Source organism: Schistocerca piceifrons, chromosome 1 (genome assembly GCF_021461385.2).
Source record: "Schistocerca piceifrons isolate TAMUIC-IGC-003096 chromosome 1, iqSchPice1.1, whole genome shotgun sequence".
NCBI lineage: Eukaryota > Metazoa > Arthropoda > Insecta > Orthoptera > Acrididae > Schistocerca > Schistocerca piceifrons.
The window spans coordinates 1089197805-1089216660 of record NC_060138.1 but is presented as its reverse complement, the minus strand read 5'-3'; the positions used below and the strand labels follow the sequence as shown (position 1 = coordinate 1089216660).

General features: G+C 40.0%; 1 protein-coding gene across 1 annotated transcript in view; it reads left to right on the top strand.

The window, feature by feature from the left end:
- The window catches only part of LOC124798157 (serine/threonine-protein phosphatase 6 regulatory ankyrin repeat subunit C-like), a 281321-nt gene that overhangs the window by 249643 nt on the left and 12822 nt on the right, over window positions 1-18856 (top strand). Inside the window, exon 16 of the mRNA XM_047261442.1 lies at window positions 7463-7564. Within this exon, the coding sequence (XP_047117398.1) occupies window positions 7463-7564 (102 nt within the window). The remainder of the gene's footprint in view (window positions 1-7462; window positions 7565-18856) is intronic.

Sequence of the window (18856 nt, the reverse complement as noted above, 5' to 3'; positions counted from 1 at the left end):
CTGTGCTGATGATATCAGAAAGTTGATCAGTAAACCCAATGTAACATGTATAGATTATCTTAAGAGAGCAAACCTAAATCATAGTAGGGCCAGATCATCATCGAAACGCTTTAAAGAGGTACGCCAACATGAAGTTCTTAAAATAGTCAAAGAAATGAAAAATTCATACAGTACAGATATTTTTAATATGTCAAACAATCTATTGAAAGAAATCATACATTACATTGCAGCACCATTAACATATTTTATAAACCTGTGTCTCATAGAAGGGTTTTTTCCTGATCCTCTCAAACTATCCAAGGTAGCTCCAGTCCTTAAGAAGGGTGTCAAATCAGATCCTGCAAACTACAGACCAATTTCACTAATTCCAGAACTAGGTAAAGTGTTTGAAGGCATAATATATAAGCAGATGTATGAATACCTAGAACTAAATGGTATGTTAAGTGCATCACAGTTTGGTTACAGGTCAGCTATAGATGCCATAGAGCTCTTAGTCAGAGACATTCTAGTAGCATTTGAGGACCATGTGCGCACACAGGTAACCTTATATGATCTGAGCAAAGCTTTTGACTGTGTTGACCACTCACTTTTGCTCTCTAAACTTGAGTACTATGGAATATGTGATAAAACTTTAAAACTCATCAAATCATACCTCAATAAAAAGGAAACAGGTGGTGAGTTCAGGAAGTCATCTGTCAAACATACTTGAGGTTCAACACGGAGTGCCACAGGGATCTAAATTGGGACCACTTCTTTTCCTTGTACACATAAATGACTTACCAGGAAATATAGATGTAAAGGCATATATGTATGCAGATGACACAACTTTTCTATCTGTAAACCATGTACTTGATAACCTTGTAAGTGTTATGAAATTGGCAAAAGAAAATGCAACATCATGGTTTAATGCCAATGGTCTGCTATTAAATGAGGAAAAGACCCAAAATATGTGGTTCAGTCTATCAAAGACTACAAAAATAGAAAAACAAAGGGTAAAGTTTTTAGGTATCGTACTTGACAACAGTCTCACATGGAACTCTCATGTTGATCACATAGTGGTTACTTTGTCAAGAGTTATATATTTGTTGAAGAGACTGATGTGTTGTGTGACATTTGAGTACGTAAGGACAGCGTACTCTGCTTTTTTTTCAATCTGTTTTAAGGTATGGGTTAATACTCTGGAGAAACAGCAGAAAAAGAAATGAAATTATGTTGATCCAGAAGAAAGCAATCAGAGTAATGGCTAAGGTAGATAATAGAACACATTGTAAACCATTGTTTATTAAATATAGAATTTTAACAGTTATTAATTTATATATTCTTGACAGTGTTAACTACATACTTGCTGAACTACCTAATTTAAGTGTAACAAATCAAAGGCATGACTACTATACAAACCTGTACTTCTCTGCTGTTGCCACAAAATAGATAGCTAAAACTAACAACAGTCATAAGTATATGGCAGTTAAAATATATAACAAATTGTCTAAAAATGGGTCAATCAAGCCTGACAAATTATTTAAAGAAAATGTTCATAACTTCTTGTTAACTAATCCATTCTATTCATTAGAAGAATTTTTAGAAATGTCCAATATCAACTTAAATATGTAAAAATTTATTTTGTAAAATCAATAGGTTAAGTGAACTGACGAAGTCTATTGCATGTAATAATGCTGAATCACCAATAAAGAATCTGAATCTATGATGATTCTAGTCTAAATAATTCATCAAAAGGTGCTTATGCTGTGTTTTCAGTACCTAAGCCAATGATTTAAGAGTTTGGTTTAAGTAAATATTTTCATAAATGCAATCCACAGCATTCCCAAATTTCATCTATAACTTCAAATAAGTATAATACATGGTATTTTGAAAATCGATTATTGTCTGACACAATCACAAAAATTTCATTTTGAAATTTCTGTTTGTGGTTGTAACCAGCAGTATTCGGTCCAGATGCTTCACATCCACTGCTGTAGAAATCACATTGTTATCTATGTACATTTGACCACAGGAGGCTTCAAACTTAATTCAGCCAATGCTTTTTGTCTTTGTATCGCCATGTTGAGAAGTAGCACAGACTGGATGCTTACAAACTGATAGGAGAGTTGTGGAACAGGCTGACAGCTGGTACACAGCTTACATGTATCCCTGAATCTTATAAAGACTCATATTTGGCAAGTGCAAAAACATTAAAATGAGCTCCATTTATGAACTCCCTAACCTATCAGGATGGAAAATAAATGGAGATGTCCTCAGCATATGAGTTAGTTAATCAAAGGCTCAGGTCTGCCTCTTTTGTGCTTAAAAATCTCTTTCAGACCAGCTGACTGGATTGATAGTATATTTTGCAAACTTGTGCTCAACAGTGTGGTGTAGCATAGGTTTTTTTTTTTTTTTTTGGCTCCGTCATTTTGGTTTTGTTTTGGGGAAGGAGACCAGACAGCGAGGTCATCGGTCTCATCGGATTAGGGAAGGACGGGGAAGTAAGTCGGCCGTGCCCTTTGAAAGGAACCATCCCGGCATTTGCCTGGAGCAATTTAGGGAAATCACGGAAAACCTAAATCGGGATGGCCGGACGCGGGATTGAACCGTCGTCCTCCCGAATACGAGTCCAGTGTCTAACCACTGCGCCACCTCGCTCGGTGTAACATAGGTATATGGGATGTTGCTGAGGTGAAAAAAGTATTTGTTCATCAGAATTATGTTCACTTGACACATAAACACCCTTTGGGAAAATTTTCCGGGTCCTTGGAAATCTTACATTTATGTGCCAATTCATTTTCTTCCTGTTAGTATTTGTGGCTAATAATACGAGTAAATTTAAATTGAATTGTGGAATTCACAACCACGGTAGTGTAAGTAAAATAATTCGATTGTGCACCCTCATGTAAAGTTCAGAAAGGAGTTTCATAATCAAATGCAATAGTCTGTGACAGGTTGCCAGTAGACATCAGGGAACAAATTGAAAATCATCAACTGTTCAAAAACAAAGTAAAAGAATGCTTTATTAGCCACTCCTCCTGCGATTTATCAGAATATTGAAACACAGGATTGTAAGACCTGCTTTACTGTAATGTGTTTATTAAAATAATCTTAGCTTTGCCAGTATATAGGCAGCTGAAAGTGTTCTGTATGAAGTTACATAAATAATTTGTTTAAAGTACGAGAGAAAACCAGCAACTGTGCAGTTTCAGAAGAGGAGCAGTAGCTGTTTATGTCTGAATATACATAAACTAATTGTTGGGTTCAAATTAATGATATGAATATAATAGAGGGAAACATTCCATGTGGGAAAAATATATCTAAAATCAAAGATGATGAGACTTACCAAACAAAAGTGCTGGCAGGTCGATAGACACACAAACAAACACAAACATACACACAAAATTCTAGCTTTCGCAACCAACAGTTGCTTTGTCAGGAAAGAGGGAAGGAGAGAGAAGACGAAAGGATGTGGGTTTTAAGGGAGAGGGTAAGGAGTCATTCCAATCCCGGGAGCGGAAAGACTTACCTTAGGGGGAAAAAAGGACGGGTATACACTCACACACACACACATATCCATCCGCACATACACAGACACAAGCAGACATTTGTAAAGGCAAAGAGTTTGGGCAGAGATGTCAGTCGAGGCAGAAGTAAAGAGGCAAAGATGTTGTTGAAAGACAGGTGAGGTATGAGCGGCGGCAACTTTAAATTAACAGAGGTTGAGGCCTGGCGGATAACGAGAAGAGAGGATATACTGAAGGGCAAGTCCCCATCTCCGGAGTTCTGACAGGTTGGTGTTAGTAGGAAGTATCCAGATAACCTGGACAGTGTAACACTGTGCCAAGATGTGCTGGCCGTGCACCAAGGCATGTTTAGCCACTGGGTGATCCTCATTACCAACAAACACTGTCTGCCTGTGTCCATTCATGCGAATGGACAGTTTGTTGCTGGTCATTCCCACATAGAAAGCTTCACAGTGTAGGCAGGTTAGTTGGTAAATCGCGTGGGTGCTTTCACACGTGGCTCTGCCTTTGATCGTGTACACCTTCCGGGTTACAGGACTGGAGTAGGTGGTGGTGGGAGGGTGCATGGGAAAAGTTTTACACCGGGGGCAGTTACAAGGGTAGGAGCCAGAGGGTACGGAAGGTGGTTTGGGGATTTCATAGGGATGAACCAAGAGGTTACGAAGGTTAGGTGGACGGTGGAAAGACACTCTTGGTGGAGTGGGGAGGATTTCATGAAGGATGGATCTCATTTCAAGGCAGGATTTGAGGAAGTCGTATCCCTGCTGGAGAGCCACATTCAGAGTCTGATCCAGTCCCGGAAAGTATCCTGTCACAAGTGGGGCACTTTTGTGGTTCTTCTGTGGGAGGTTCTGGGTTTGAGGGGATGAGGAAGTGGCTCTGGTTATTTGCTTCTGTACCAGGTCGGGAGGGTAGTTGCGGGATGTGAAAGCTGTTTTCAGGTTGTTGGTGTAATGGTTCAGGGATTCCGGACTGGAGCAGATTCGTTTGCCACGAAGACCTAGGCTGTAGTGAAGGGACCGTTTGATGTGGAATGGGTGGCAGCTGTCATAATGGAGGTACTGTTGCTTGTTGGTGGGTTTGATGTGGACGGACATGTGAAGCTGGCCATTGGACAGATGGAGGTCAACGTCAAGGAAAATCGCATGGGATTTGGAGTAGGACCAGGTGAATCTGATGGAACCAAAGGAGTTGAGGTTGGAGAGGAAATTCTGGAGTTCTTCTTCACTGTGAGTCCAGATCATGAAGATGTCATCAATAAATCTGTACCAAACTTTGGGTTGGCAGGCCTGGGTAACCAAGAAGGCTTCCTCTAAGTGACCCATGAATAGGTTGGCGTACGAGGGGGCCATCCTGGTACCCATGGCTGTTCCCTTTAATTGTTGGTATGTCTGGCCTTCAAAAGTGAAGAAGTTGTGGGTCAGGATGAAGCTGGCTAAGGTAATGAGGAAAGAGGTTTTAGGTAGGGTGGCAGGTGATCGGCGTGAAAGGAAGTGCTCCATCGCAGCGAGGCCCTGCACGTGCGGAATATTTGTGTATAAAGAAGTGGCATCAATGGTTACAAGGATGGTTTCCGGGGGTAACAGACTGGGTAAGGGTTGAAGGTGTATTTCTGCCTAGGTAGATCAACACCTTCAACCCATTACATGCAGTCTCCCATCCTTCATCAAAGACACCAACCATTTTCTCGAACGCCTGGAATCCTTACCCAGTCTGTTACCCCTGGAAACCATCCTTGTAACCATTGATGCCATTTCTTTATACACAAATATTCTGCACGTGCAGGGCCTCGCTGCGATGGAGCACTTCCTTTCACGCCGATCACCTGCCACCCTACCTAAAACCTCTTTCCTCATTACCTTAGCCAGTTTCATCCTGACCCACAACTTCTTCACTTTTGAAGGCCAGACATACCAACAATTAAAGGGAACAGCCATGGTTACCAGGATGGTCCCCTCGTACGCCAACCTATTCATGGGTCGCTTAGAGGAAGCCTTCTTGGTTACCCAGACCTGCCAACCCAAAGTTTGGTACAGATTTATTGATGACATCTTCATGATCTGGACTCACAGTGAAGAAGAACTCCAAAATTTCCTCTCCAACCTCAACTCCTTTCGTTCCATCAGATTCACCTGGTCCTACTCCAAATCCCATGCCACTTTCCTTGACATTGACCTCCATCTGTCCAATGGCCAGCTTCACACGTCCATCCACGTCAAACCCACCAACAAGCGACAGTACCTCCATTATGACAGCTGCCACCCATTCCACATCAAACGGTCCCTTCACTACAGCCTAGGTCTTCGTGGCAAACGAATCTGCTCCAGTCCGGAATCCCTGAACCATTACACCAACAACCTGAAAACAGCTTTCACATCCCGCAACTACCCTCCCGACCTGGTACAGAAGCAAATAACCAGAGCCACTTCCTCATCCCCTCAAACCCAGAACCTCCCACAGAAGAACCACAAAAGTGCCCCACTTGTGACAGGATACTTTCCGGGACTGGATCAGACTCTGAATGTGGCTCTCCAGCAGGGATACGACTTCCTCAAATCCTGCCCTGAAATGAGATCCACTCTTCATGAAATCCTCCCCACTCCACCAAGAGTGTCTTTCCGCCGTCCACCTAACCTTCGTAACCTCTTGGTTCATCCCTATGAAATCCCCAAACCACCTTCCCTACCCTCTGGCTCCTACCCTTGTAACTGCCCCCGGTGTAAAACCTGTCCCATGCACCCTCCCACCGCCACCTACTCCAGTCCTGTAACCCGGAAGGTGTACACGATGAAAGGCAGAGCCACGTGTGAAAGCACCCACGTGATTTACCAACTAACCTGCCTACAATGTGAAGTTTTCTATGTGGGAATGACCAGCAACAAACTGTCCATTCGCATGAATGGACACAGGCAGACAGTGTTTGTTGGTAATGAGGATCACCCTGTGGCTAAACATGCCTTGGTGCATGGCCAGCACATCTTGGAACAGTGTTACACCGTCCGGGTTATCTGGATACTTCTCACTAACACCAACCTTTCAGAACTCCGGAGATGGGAACTTGCCCTTCAGTATATCCTCTCTTCTCGTTATCCGCCAGGCCTCAACCTCCGCTAATTTCAAGTTGCCACTGCTCATACCTCACCTGTCTTTCAACAACATCTTTGCCTCTTTACTTCCGCCTCGACTGACATCTCTGCCCAAACTCTTTGCCTTTACAAATGTCTGCTTGTGTCTGTGTATGTGCGGATGGATATGTGTGTGTGTGTGTGTGAGTGTATACCCGTCCTTTTTTCCCCCTAAGGTAAGTCTTTCCGCTCCCGGGATTGGAATGACTCCTTACCCTCTCTCTTAAAACCCACATCCTTTCGTCTTTCCCTCTCCTTCCCTCTTTCCTGATGAAGCAACCGTTGGTTGCGAAAGCTAGAATTTTGTGTGTATGTTTGTGTTTGTTTGTGTGTCTATCGACCTGCCAGTGATTTTGTTTGGTAAGTCTCATCATCTTTGTTTTTAGATATACATAAACTAACATATATAAGATAAGCTACAAGTGATTCCCCAATTTTCAGTGTGAGTAGATATCACTAATCATAATTTGTTGTTAATACACTTTACAGATGTAGCCTGAGTAGTTACTTCTACATGTTACTGTATAACTGTTATTGCTCCACATCCATGAAGGGAAACTTTTATGGTGGGATCTATGAAATACAATGTGTACATGAATGAATGAACCTGGATTTGTTACACATTCCTTCGTGATGGGTTGCAGGCACAGAAATGTACATTCTAATTAATCATAGAGAAACCCTAGCAAAAATCAGATATATAATGTACACAGTGGTTTTATATCAGAAACAACAATTTGTTATTCTTTAAAAACTAATATATTTTATCAGCTCATACAATTCATATGATGCAAAGGAATAAAAATGTAACTTGGCTCTCTGATGTAGGCAATGAAGCTACTGCTGGTTGCAGGAGCAGATTTCTTACCTGCTCAGAGGGAGTATCATGTTAGAGCAATCCATTTGGCTGTTGCAGCGGGGGATACTAAGGTATGCTAATACAAATTATATATATATGTATCTTATGTTACCATAGAGCTGCTTTTTGAAACAAAAAAGTCCTGTCCTGCAACAGTGACTCCAGAAGCCTACGTTTCCTTTTCATTGTTTTAATATGACTTCTGTTTTGTGAAGCTTTCATAGTACGTCAGGTGTTATATACATATTTTATGAAATTGTAAAGTTCTTGATAGAAATTGTGATAAAAAATGAGGATTGGCAACTGTTATCTTTTGCCTGACTAATGTAATGGTGTTTGACTTACAGCTAGTTTTCCAGGTTAAATACACACACAAACACACACACGCAAGCGGCCCCACACACACACACACACACACACACACACACACACACACTCACACACATACACACACATACACATACACACAAATACACCCATTCACAGCTGAAAAGACACTAAATTTTAGTTGTTCACAAGGTGACTGATATGGTTTGATGGAAAAGGAGAGTGCGAAAAGTGGATAGAGGTAAGATATGCAAGGTAAGAATGAGATGGATAAATAATGGGAATCAGGGGGCAGCTGACTCTCAGCAGCATCCATATACCCAGCTGCCAACATCTGGAGCCCTGAATCATGCCTGTGTTTACCAATGTCAGGTCTGTGACTGCATCAGAAATTACTTCTTGAATGGCCCCTGTAATGGCCCAAGCTGTGATAGAATAACAGAAGCTATGGTAGTGGTGGGTCTGCAGAAGGATGTGATGGGTGAGTGTAGAAGGCAGGTCTTGCAACTGAAACATCCATGAGCGACTGACTTGCAGGAAGCTGGAATAGAATCAGAGGTAGCTTATTTGTAATTCCATTGTTTTCTGGATTACCAAAAAACCTGTGACCTTGTGAATCAGTCCCAGACCAGTGCTGCTCTTATAACCATGCCTGAGAAACCTTGGTCACATCCTTTGATTACCTTTTTGTGTCTTGAGATGAGAAATATCCTCTGTTAAATCTTATCCTCGTGCTTAAAGTGGTTTTGTGTCACCCACTCAACCTACTGAACATCGTCAGCCATCCATGCAACATTCCTGTCCTCAATCATGCATCCCACAGGTGGACAACGAAGGTTATCCTATACGGCCTCCCACCAAATACTGTGATTCAGTCACTGGCATATTCTGTTATATGAGAGAAAAGGCTACATGTGAAAGCAACCAGCTGTGCTACAATAACTACCCAGTTGGTTATGTGCATGTTACAACTAATCTTCCGCATACCCATAGGTCTGGTCTCTAGTACATAGTGGCTATTGCAAACTTGACCACTTGGTTGCTTAATATTCTGCACACCACAATGCCATTGACTTTCTCAACTGTGTTTGTACTTAAACCATTTGGGTCCCCTCCACCCAATACCAGAACCTTCTGGACTATGCAGGTGACTAATATTGTGGCAAACCCTCTGACCTATATCTCTCATTGTCCCCCTTTCCCCCTGTACTGTTACCCTTTCATCTCATTATTTTCTACCCCATCACTTCTGTGTCTAGACTGTTAACCCTTTTCTCTTTCTCGCTTTTTCTCCTGTCCCCTCTCTCCCTCCCACACATACACACACACACACACACACACACACACACACACTTACCGATGTGCACACATCACCTAATTTCTCCCTCTCCCTCTCTTTTAATGATTGTTGTCTTGTCCAGTCATCATTCTGGACTGTTACTAAGAGTGCCCTTCTGCTCTTTCCTGTCTCCTATTACTTCCGATGCCCTGCAAGTGGTCAAGCTATCTTCTCTCTCCACAATACTGAACGTCCCTGGTCAACCACTCATTAACATTTAGTAACAATGTGGCTTCATTTATGTAGATCTGTGTTTGTGTGTATGTGCTTAAATTGGTAAAAGAACCATAGGTCGAAAGCTAGTGAAATATGCTGCACTATTATGAGTTTATGTGTGCCATGCATTAATTAAATATAGATGACTGGTTGCTTATTCTTATGTTATATTCATATCGGGTCTCCAGGTCATCTGGACACAATATGTTGGTGGTCCACCTGGCCGCCATCTTCAGGGGAGTAGGCCATTACACTACCTCAGAAAAAAAGTGAAATCAAACACGTCACAGTGGCTCCTGTATACACCAACCGTGGGTCCACCATGCATGTGCAAAAATAACTGCCTTCTAACGACAGGCACAACAGTGTACCAGTGATGAAAGCTCGTGAAAACAATAAATCGATATCAAACACTATTAACAGTTTTTGAAGACTGAGACAATGACCGTTGTTTCATAATGTCAAACAGAACAGGGTTCTAACTCTTACTTAAAGGATATTCCTTATCTCTATTTATAATATTGTCAGTTAGCCAGATTTCAAAGGCTTCTTTCAGTACACAGTCCCAACACTGCGACGCAGAGGCAACCACTTGTGTCTCATCATACAACATTTTATGTCCTTCCATAAGACAATGTTCCAGAACCACAGATTTTTCTGGCTGAAATAAATGTGTGTGGTGATGATGCCCCATGTAATGATCCTGGACCACACGAGTTGTTTATCTAATATAGACTTTCCCGCAGTGGCAGGGAATCTTGTAGACTCCAGGCTTTCTCAAACTTAAATCGTCTTTGACTGAGCCTAACAGGTCTATGGTCTTAGCTGGTACACAGAATACACTTTTAATATTAATTTTCTTTAAAACTCTATGTATTTTTGAAGATATACTCCCTACAAAAGGTAGGGAGTTCATTATCGCCCATAGTCGCCAATTTGTTTATGGAAGATTTTGATGACATGGTGCTGACGATCACATTCTTAAAACCAACTAGCTTCTGGAGATATGTTGACGATACATTTGTAGTGTGGCCATGTGAGAGTGATGCTCTACATTATTTCCTACATCATTTTAATTACCTGCATCCCAATATTAAGTCCATGATGGAAGTTGAAAAGGATGGAAAACTTCCATTTTTAAATGTCTTGGTCTATGGGGGGAATGATGGGACATTAGGACATAGTGCTAATCATATATATCCATGTATAAGGACCGATATCTTCATGCATCAAGTGGTCATCCATCGTACCAATGCAACGGGGTCCTACATACATTGGTGAAAAGAGCTTACGCCATCTCAGATGCAGATAGTTTGACACAAGAACTGGACCATCTAAAAGCTGTGTTCAAGTAGAATGGTTACACTGACAATCAGATGCATCATGCTGTAAGATTTTACCTTTGCAGGAACCAACAGAATATACAAGCAAATTGGTGGCTTTCCTACCTTTTGTGGAGAGCATAGTTTGAAAAATAGGCAGAATTTTAAAGAAATTTAATATTAAAAGTGTATTCCATCCGCCAGCTAAGACCAGAGCACTGGTAGGCTCAGTCAAGGCTGATTTAGGTTTGACAAAGCCCGGAGTCTACAAGATTCCCTGCCATTGTGGGAAAGTCTATATTGGACAAACAATTCGTACAGTCCAGGATGATTGTGTGGAGCATCATCATCACGCATGTTTATTTCAGCCAGAAAAATCTGCCGTGGTGGAACATTGTCTTACACAAGGACATAAAATATTGTACGATGAGACACAAGTGGTTGCCCCAGCATCACAGTATTGTGACTGTGCAGTGAAGGAAGCCATTGAAATCTGGCTATCTGACAATGTTATAAACAGAGATAAGGGGTATCCTTTAAGTAAGAGTTGGAATCCTGTTCTGCTTGACGTTAAGAAACAACAGTCCTTATCTCGGTCTTCTAAAACTATCGGTTGTGTTTGATATGGATTTTTCGTTCCTGCGGCTTTCAACACCAGTGTGCTGTTGTGCATGTCATTAGAGCACAGTTATTTTTGTGCACGCGTGGTGGACCCACGGTCAGTGTATAAAGGAGCTGCTGTGGCATGTCTGATTTCTTTTCTGGCGAGATAGTGTGACGACCTACCCACCAGAAGATGACGACCAAGTGGTCCGCTGGAATATTGTGTCCAGATGATGAGATGTTCCAGCTGGAGCCCCCAAAATGAATTCAATGAGTTATTATGCTCGAAAAGTTTATAGAGCCACATGCTCATCCTTATATTTATTTTTATACTCTATATTTGCATCTATATTACACAAGTCACTTTATGATATATGGTTGTTGGGGAGGGGGTTACCTTATATACCACTCTCACTTTCGCTATTTCTTTGTTCCAATCACAGATGGTGTGTGGGAATAATGATTGCTGTTGCTGGTAAGCCTCTGTGTGGACTCGAATCTCTGTAATTGTTTAGAACTTTCAGTTCATAATTTTCTAAACTACTCCACCCCCCCCCCCCCCCACCCCTACCCCAGCATCACATTCCCTAATTCAATCACACCTTTATTCTTGTTTTATTTGTGTCTTTTTTATAACCTCCTCCAAAGACAACTATTCATTCAATTCAATTCGCTTTCCATTTGCCATTTCTGATAAAATTCTTGTTACATCAGCAAACAGTGAAGTTTTTATTTCTTCTCCCATAATATGTATTCATTTTTAAAATTTCTCTTTGGTCTTCTTTACTGAATTGTGAATGCAACTAACTGAATAACAACACTGTCTAGATTAGATTAGATTAGATTAATACTAGTTCCATGGATCATGAATACGATATTTCGTAATGATGTGGAACGAGTCGAATTTTCTAATACATGACATAATTAGGTTACTTTAACAACATACTTAAGTTAATATAAGAACTTTATTTTTTTGTGTTTTTTGTTTTTCTTTTTATTTTTTTTATTTTTTAAATATTTTTTTTTCTTAATTTATATCTAAAAATTCCTCTATGGAGTAGAAGGAGTTGTCATTCAGAAATTCTTTTAATTTCTTCTTAAATACTTGTTGGTAATCTGTCAGACTTTTGATACTATTTGGTAAGTGACTAAAGACTTTAGTGCCAGTATAATTCACCCCTTTCTGTGCCAAAGTTAGATTTAATCTTGAATAGTGAAGATCATCCTTTCTCCTAGTATTGTAGTTATGCACACTGCTATTACTTTTGAATTGGGTTTGGTTGTTAATAACAAATTTTATAAGAGAGTATATATACTGAGAAGCTACTGTGAATATCCCTAGATCCTTAAATAAATGTCTGCAGGATGATCTTGGGTGGACTCCAGCTATTATTCTGATTACACGCTTTTGTGCAATAAATACTTTATTCCTCAGTGATGAATTACCCCAAAATATGATGCCATATGAAAGCAATGAGTGAAAATAGGCATAGTAAGCTAATTTACTAAGATGTTTATCACCAAAATTTGCAATGACCCTTATTGCATAAGTAGCTGAACTCAAACGTTTCAGCAGATCATCAATGTGTTTCTTCCAATTTAATCTCTCATCAATGGACACACCTAAAAATTTATAATATTCTACCTTAGCTATATGCTTCTGATTAAGGTCTATATTTATTAATGGCGTTATACCATTCCCTGTACGGAACTGTATGTACTGTGTCTTATCAAAATTCAGTGAGAGTCCGTTTACAAGGAACCACTTAGTAATTTTCTGAAAGACGGTATTGACAATTTCATCAGTTAATTCTTGTTTGTCAGGTGTGATTACTATACTTGTATCATCAGCAAAGAGAACTAACTTTGCCTCTTCATGAATATAGAATGGCAAGTCATTAATATATAATAAGAACAACAAAGGACCCAAGACTGACCCTTGTGGAACCCCATGCTTGATAGTTCCCCAGTTTGAGGAATGTGCTGATCTTTGCATGTTACGAGAACTACTTATTTCAACTTTCTGCACTCTTCCAGTTAGGTACGAATTAAACCATTTGTGCACTGTCCCACTCATGCCAGAATACTTGAGCTTGTCTAGCAGAATTTCATGATTTACACAATCAAAAGCCTTTGAGAGATCACAAAAAATCCCAATGGGTGGTGTTCGGTTATTCAGATCATTCAAAATTTGACTGGTGAAAGCATATATGGCATTTTCTGTTGAAAAACCTTTCTGGAAACCAAACTGACATTTTGTTAGTACTTCATTTTTACAGATATGTGAAGCTACTCTTGAATACATTAGTTTCTCAAAAATTTTGGATAAAGCTGTTAGAAGGGAGATTGGACGGTAATTGTTGACATCAGATATATCCCCCTTTTTATGCAAAGGTATAACAATAGCATATTTCAGTCTATCAGGGAAAATGCCCTGTTCCAGAGAGCTATTACACAGGTGGCTGAGAATCTTACTTATCTGTTGAGAACAAGCTTTTAGTATTTTGCTGGAAATGCCATCAATTCCATGTGAGTTTTTGCTTTTAAGCAAGTTTATTATTTTCCTAATTTCAGAGGGAGAAGTGGGTGAGATTTCAATTGTATCAAATTGCATAGGTATGGCCTCTTCCATTAACAGCCTAGCATCTTCTAATGAACACCTGGATCCTACTATATCCTCAACATTTAGAAAATGATTATTAAAAATATTTTCAACTTCTGACTTTTTGTTCGTAAAGTTTTCATTCAATTTGATGGTAATACTGTCTTCCTCTGCTCTTGGTTGGCCTGTTTCTCTTTTAATAATATTCCAAATTGTTTTAATTTTATTATCAGAGTTGCTGATTTCAGACATGATACACATACTCCTGGATTTTTTAATAACTTTTCTTAATATAACACAGTAGTTTTTATAATTTTTGATAGTTTCTGGGTCACTACTCTTTCTTGCTGTCAGATACATTTCCCTTTTCCGGTTACAAGATATTTTTATACCCTTAGTAAGCCATGGTTTGTTACAAGGTTTCTTACGAGTATATTTAACTATTTTCTTGGGGAAGCAGTTTTCAAATGCATTTACAAAAATGTCATGAAATAAATTATAATTTAAATTGGCATCAGGTTCACGGTACACCTCATCCCAGTCTAACGGCTGTAGGCTTTCCCTGAAATTTGCAATTGTTAAATCGTTGACTGAACGTACTACTTTGGAGGACTGTTTAGTATTGCTGAATGGAGCTATGTCATATATTGTAACTAGCTGTGCACCATGATCAGAAAGACCATTCTCAACAGGCTGAGCATTTATCTGGTTAAAATTATCTTGGTCTATAAAGAAGTTATCTATCAGTGAGCTGCTATCCTTTACCACCCGAGTAGGAAAATCAATAACGGGTGTCAAATTGAAAGAACCGAGTAATACTTCAAGGTCATTTTTCCTATTACCCTCTGTCAGAGAATCTAGACTGAAGTCCCCACAAATAATAATTTGCTTCCCCCTGTCTGACAGATAGCACAACAAGGAGTCCAAATTTTTCAGAAATAGATGAAAATTTCCTGATGGGGACCTATATACAGTTACAATTATAAATGTGCCTTTATTTAATTTAAGCTCACAGGCACTTGCTTCTATATGTTTCTCTACACAAAACTTTTTTGTTTCTATACTTTTTGCACAATGATAACTTTTGACATATATGGCAACTCCTCCTTTCTCCATATTTTCTCTCATTACATGTGCAGAGAGCTTATATCCACTTACATTTACCTTATCCATATCAGTAACAATGTGATGCTCAGACAGGCATAGTATATCTATTTCATTCTCAGCTTCTAAATCTTCTAAACAAACCAGAAGCTCATCTACTTTATTCTTTAAACTCCCAATATTTTGATGAAATATACTTACATTATTTTTAATTATACTTTTATGAGAACCTTTCCTTATTCTAACATTTGCAGTACTCTCCTGTCTGAGTTTCTCATTGTGCTTAGGCCTAGTTCCTATACCAGTGGTCGCATGGTGTTCAGAGAGGCAGATTATGTCAACTGGGTTGGGTGACTTTAATTCATCAATGCAATTACCTAGCACTGAGATACAACTTGGTGGAGATAAAATTTCTGGTGATTGGTGAAAATTTATAATTGATAGCTGTGATTGGTGATCAAATGTGCTAGAATTGTGCTGTTTAATTTCTTTCCTAAACTGAAGATTTGTTTCAATCCTGACCTCTCGTAGAACTTGACATCTTTCTGTCTTACCTATCCTAAAAAAGGTGCTGCTCCAACACCTGTAACCACTGGTATTTTACCATTCACGGCAGTGCCTCCCCCCCCTTAAATTTCCTGCTATTACCCCAGCCAGTTTCCCCTTCCCTTTCCTGTTGAGATGTAGGCCGTGCCTGGTATAGTCCCACCTACTGAGATAATCAACAGGAACCACACCAATATGAGCCCCCGCACCCGACCCAAGCAGCTGTTCTAACTCCAAATTAACTCTCCCGACAGAAGAGTTCAAATGAGGCCGGTCATGGCGTCTCAGGACAGATACAAATTCAACATTGGTGTGTCTCGATGCCGACGCAATCTTTACCAGGTCACACTCTATACTGTACCCAGGATCTCTGTCGATGCTGTTCCCTGGCCCTCCCACAATAACCACAGTGTCTTCCCTGGTAAATCCTTTACAGAGTGAACCTAAATCCTCTCTCACCTGATCCAGACTAGCACTTGGTTTGAAAAAATTTGTGACCTGGTATTCTGGTCCTAATTCCTCCTGCAGAAGTTGGCCTACATCTCTGGCATGAGAACTGCCTAACAACAAAACTTTCTTCCTTTTCGATGACTTTCCTACATTCTTTTTTAATTTCCTATTGAAAGTTTGTTGTGTCCTGTCTACACCTACCTCTGCTTGAGGCTCATCAGTTTCTAACTGAAGCAACAGGTCAAACTTATTTTTGACATTCACCACAAAACTGTCAGACTTAGTTCTAGGCCTGTTCTTTCTGCTACCTGTTGCCACTTCCCACCTCTCTTTGCCCTTCTCCCTCCTTAACCTGTCCAGATCTTCCCTAGCCTGATCTAGCTCAGCCTGAAGGGCAGCAATTTTCCCCTCCTGTTCCACTATCTTCCTATCTCTGCTGCAAATCCTACATAACCACTGATGAGCCTGATCCACTTTCCCAACACCCACGCCACTGCAGTCCCCCCAGTGAAAAAAACTACTACATCCGTCACACCAAACCCCGGAACTAACAATTCTATGGCAAGTCAGGCACTTCTCACTCATGGCAAAAATAATACTTTAGCTAGAATAAATCAATTAAATTACGGAAAATCAAAAAAAGACGTTACAAGACTTAAGCCTATTCACAAATGTATATAAGCAAGTTTCTGATTTAAAATTGCGCTGTTTTTCTGAGATATGTATTAAAACAATGAAGGTATACGCTATTTATTATATATTTCACTCGATGGAATGAAAAAAAGGACAATTAAACGAGATAGTTTAACTTTGATTCTCCAAAAACGTTACGAGAATTAGGCCTATAAACAAATGTATATAGGCAAGTTTCTGATATAAAGTTACGCTGTTTTTCTGAAATCTGTATTACAACAATGAAGTTATACACTATTTACGGTAGTTTACTTATTTGTTACCGAGAAACTGGTTAAATTACCGTGAAACAAGAAACAAACACGTTTACAAAATTTAAGCCTAAGCGCGACTTCGCGAAGTTACGATCTTTTCGTGTTTTCTGAAAAAATACGCAAAGAAAAGTCGAACCTTTAATGGCAAGACTAAACGATACACTAATGCACGTATTTAATTTGTTGTCGGCCTTAAACTAAATTATATTCCTGTCTAAATCACTTAACTTTCTGGAAATGGTTTCTGGCGTCACTTACTCGGCGGCCATCTTGGCTCAGATGAGGTGACTTACCTCAGTCCTTTCTCAGTTACTGCCTGCCTTACACGTCCTGTGACCCTTAGAATTGCTGTCTGCTTTCTGTACAAGATTCAGACAACCATTTGCTGCTCTATTTTTACCTCTCATGACTTAAAAATTTCAAAGACTGCATTTCATTCAATATTGTCAAAAGCTTTTTTCTAAAATTACAAATGCTATGAGTGTGAGTTTGCCTTTCTTCAACCCATCTTTCAATGTAAATAAAAGGAGTAGGGTTGTTGGTTCCTGCATTTCTCCACAATCTGCATTTAAGCATTCAGGCAGTTTTTATCTGGTAAAGGTCATGTTGGTGTTAAGTGGTGAGTAATAATATGTGAGAAGATAGTCCACAGCTTTGACTAATGGAAAGGTCACACAAAAACTTAATTTACGATGTAAATGATGTCTTGGATTATTTTACTAAAACTGCATTTTTCTCATTATTTTGAGATACCTTACAATTCCAAAACAGCACATAAAAATTTACCAAGTTAAAGAAACTGGAAGAGGTTTTACATTCTGTCAGTGCTATGGTCATTAAAGACTTTGAACAAGTTATATTGCCCACTACTGTCACTACACTATTCCATAAAATTGAAGTGTTTTAAGATTTGTGCTGATTTGTGTGGATAAGGCCTGAAGCACAACCAGCTGAAAAATTTGTCATTTGCCTGATACAAATTAATCTCTCACCCCACTTTTTGTATCTGAATGGCCGGCCGGTGTGGCCGAGCGGTTCTAGGCGCTTCAGTCTGGAACCGCGCGACCGCTACGGTCGCAGGTTCGATGTGTGTGATGTCCTGAGGTTAGTTAGGTTTAAATAGTTCTAAGTTCTTGGGGACTGATGACCTCAGATGTTAAGTCCCATAGTGCTCAGAGCCATTTTTTGTATGTGAATGAAATGTTTTTACAGGTAAATACAAAATACAAGTGCTTGAAAGGTGACACATTAACTCGCAGATTGGCACAATTAAAAGATACTTTTATATAAGCTTTCAGCCACAGCCTTTGTCAGAAAAAGAGAAACACACACCATTCATTCACACAAGCAAACACGTTCATGCACACATGACTGCCAAATCCTTCAGTTCTTGCCAGAATGAAACTATCTTGTGGGATGGAAGCAGCAATCTGGAAGGGGCACAGAAAGGGAAGGAATAGCAATGTGTGGGTGGGGGGAGAGAGGAGTGTTCTCTGGCAGAGTGTGCAGGGACTGGAATGCCAACAGGCACAGCATCAGGAGGTTGTGGGGCAGAGAGAAAGGGAAAGTGGAGTGAAAAAGGTGAGAAGTGGGGAAAGATGTGCAAGTGCATTGGCAGAGGTTGGCAAATGAAGAGGGTGAGAGATGAGTATAGGGAGGAGATGATGAGACAGAGCAGGTAAAAACTGTTGAGTGGAGGATGTGGGAACAATGTTTTACCATAGGCTGAGGCTGGGATGATTATGGGAACAGAGACTGTGTTGCAATGATAGCTGACATCTGCACAGTTCAGAGAAGCTGGTGTTGGAGGGGAAGATCTAGATGGCTTGGATAGTGAAGCAGCCATTGAAATCAAGAATGTTATGTTCAGCTGCATGTTGTGCCACAGGATGGTCTACTTTGCTCTT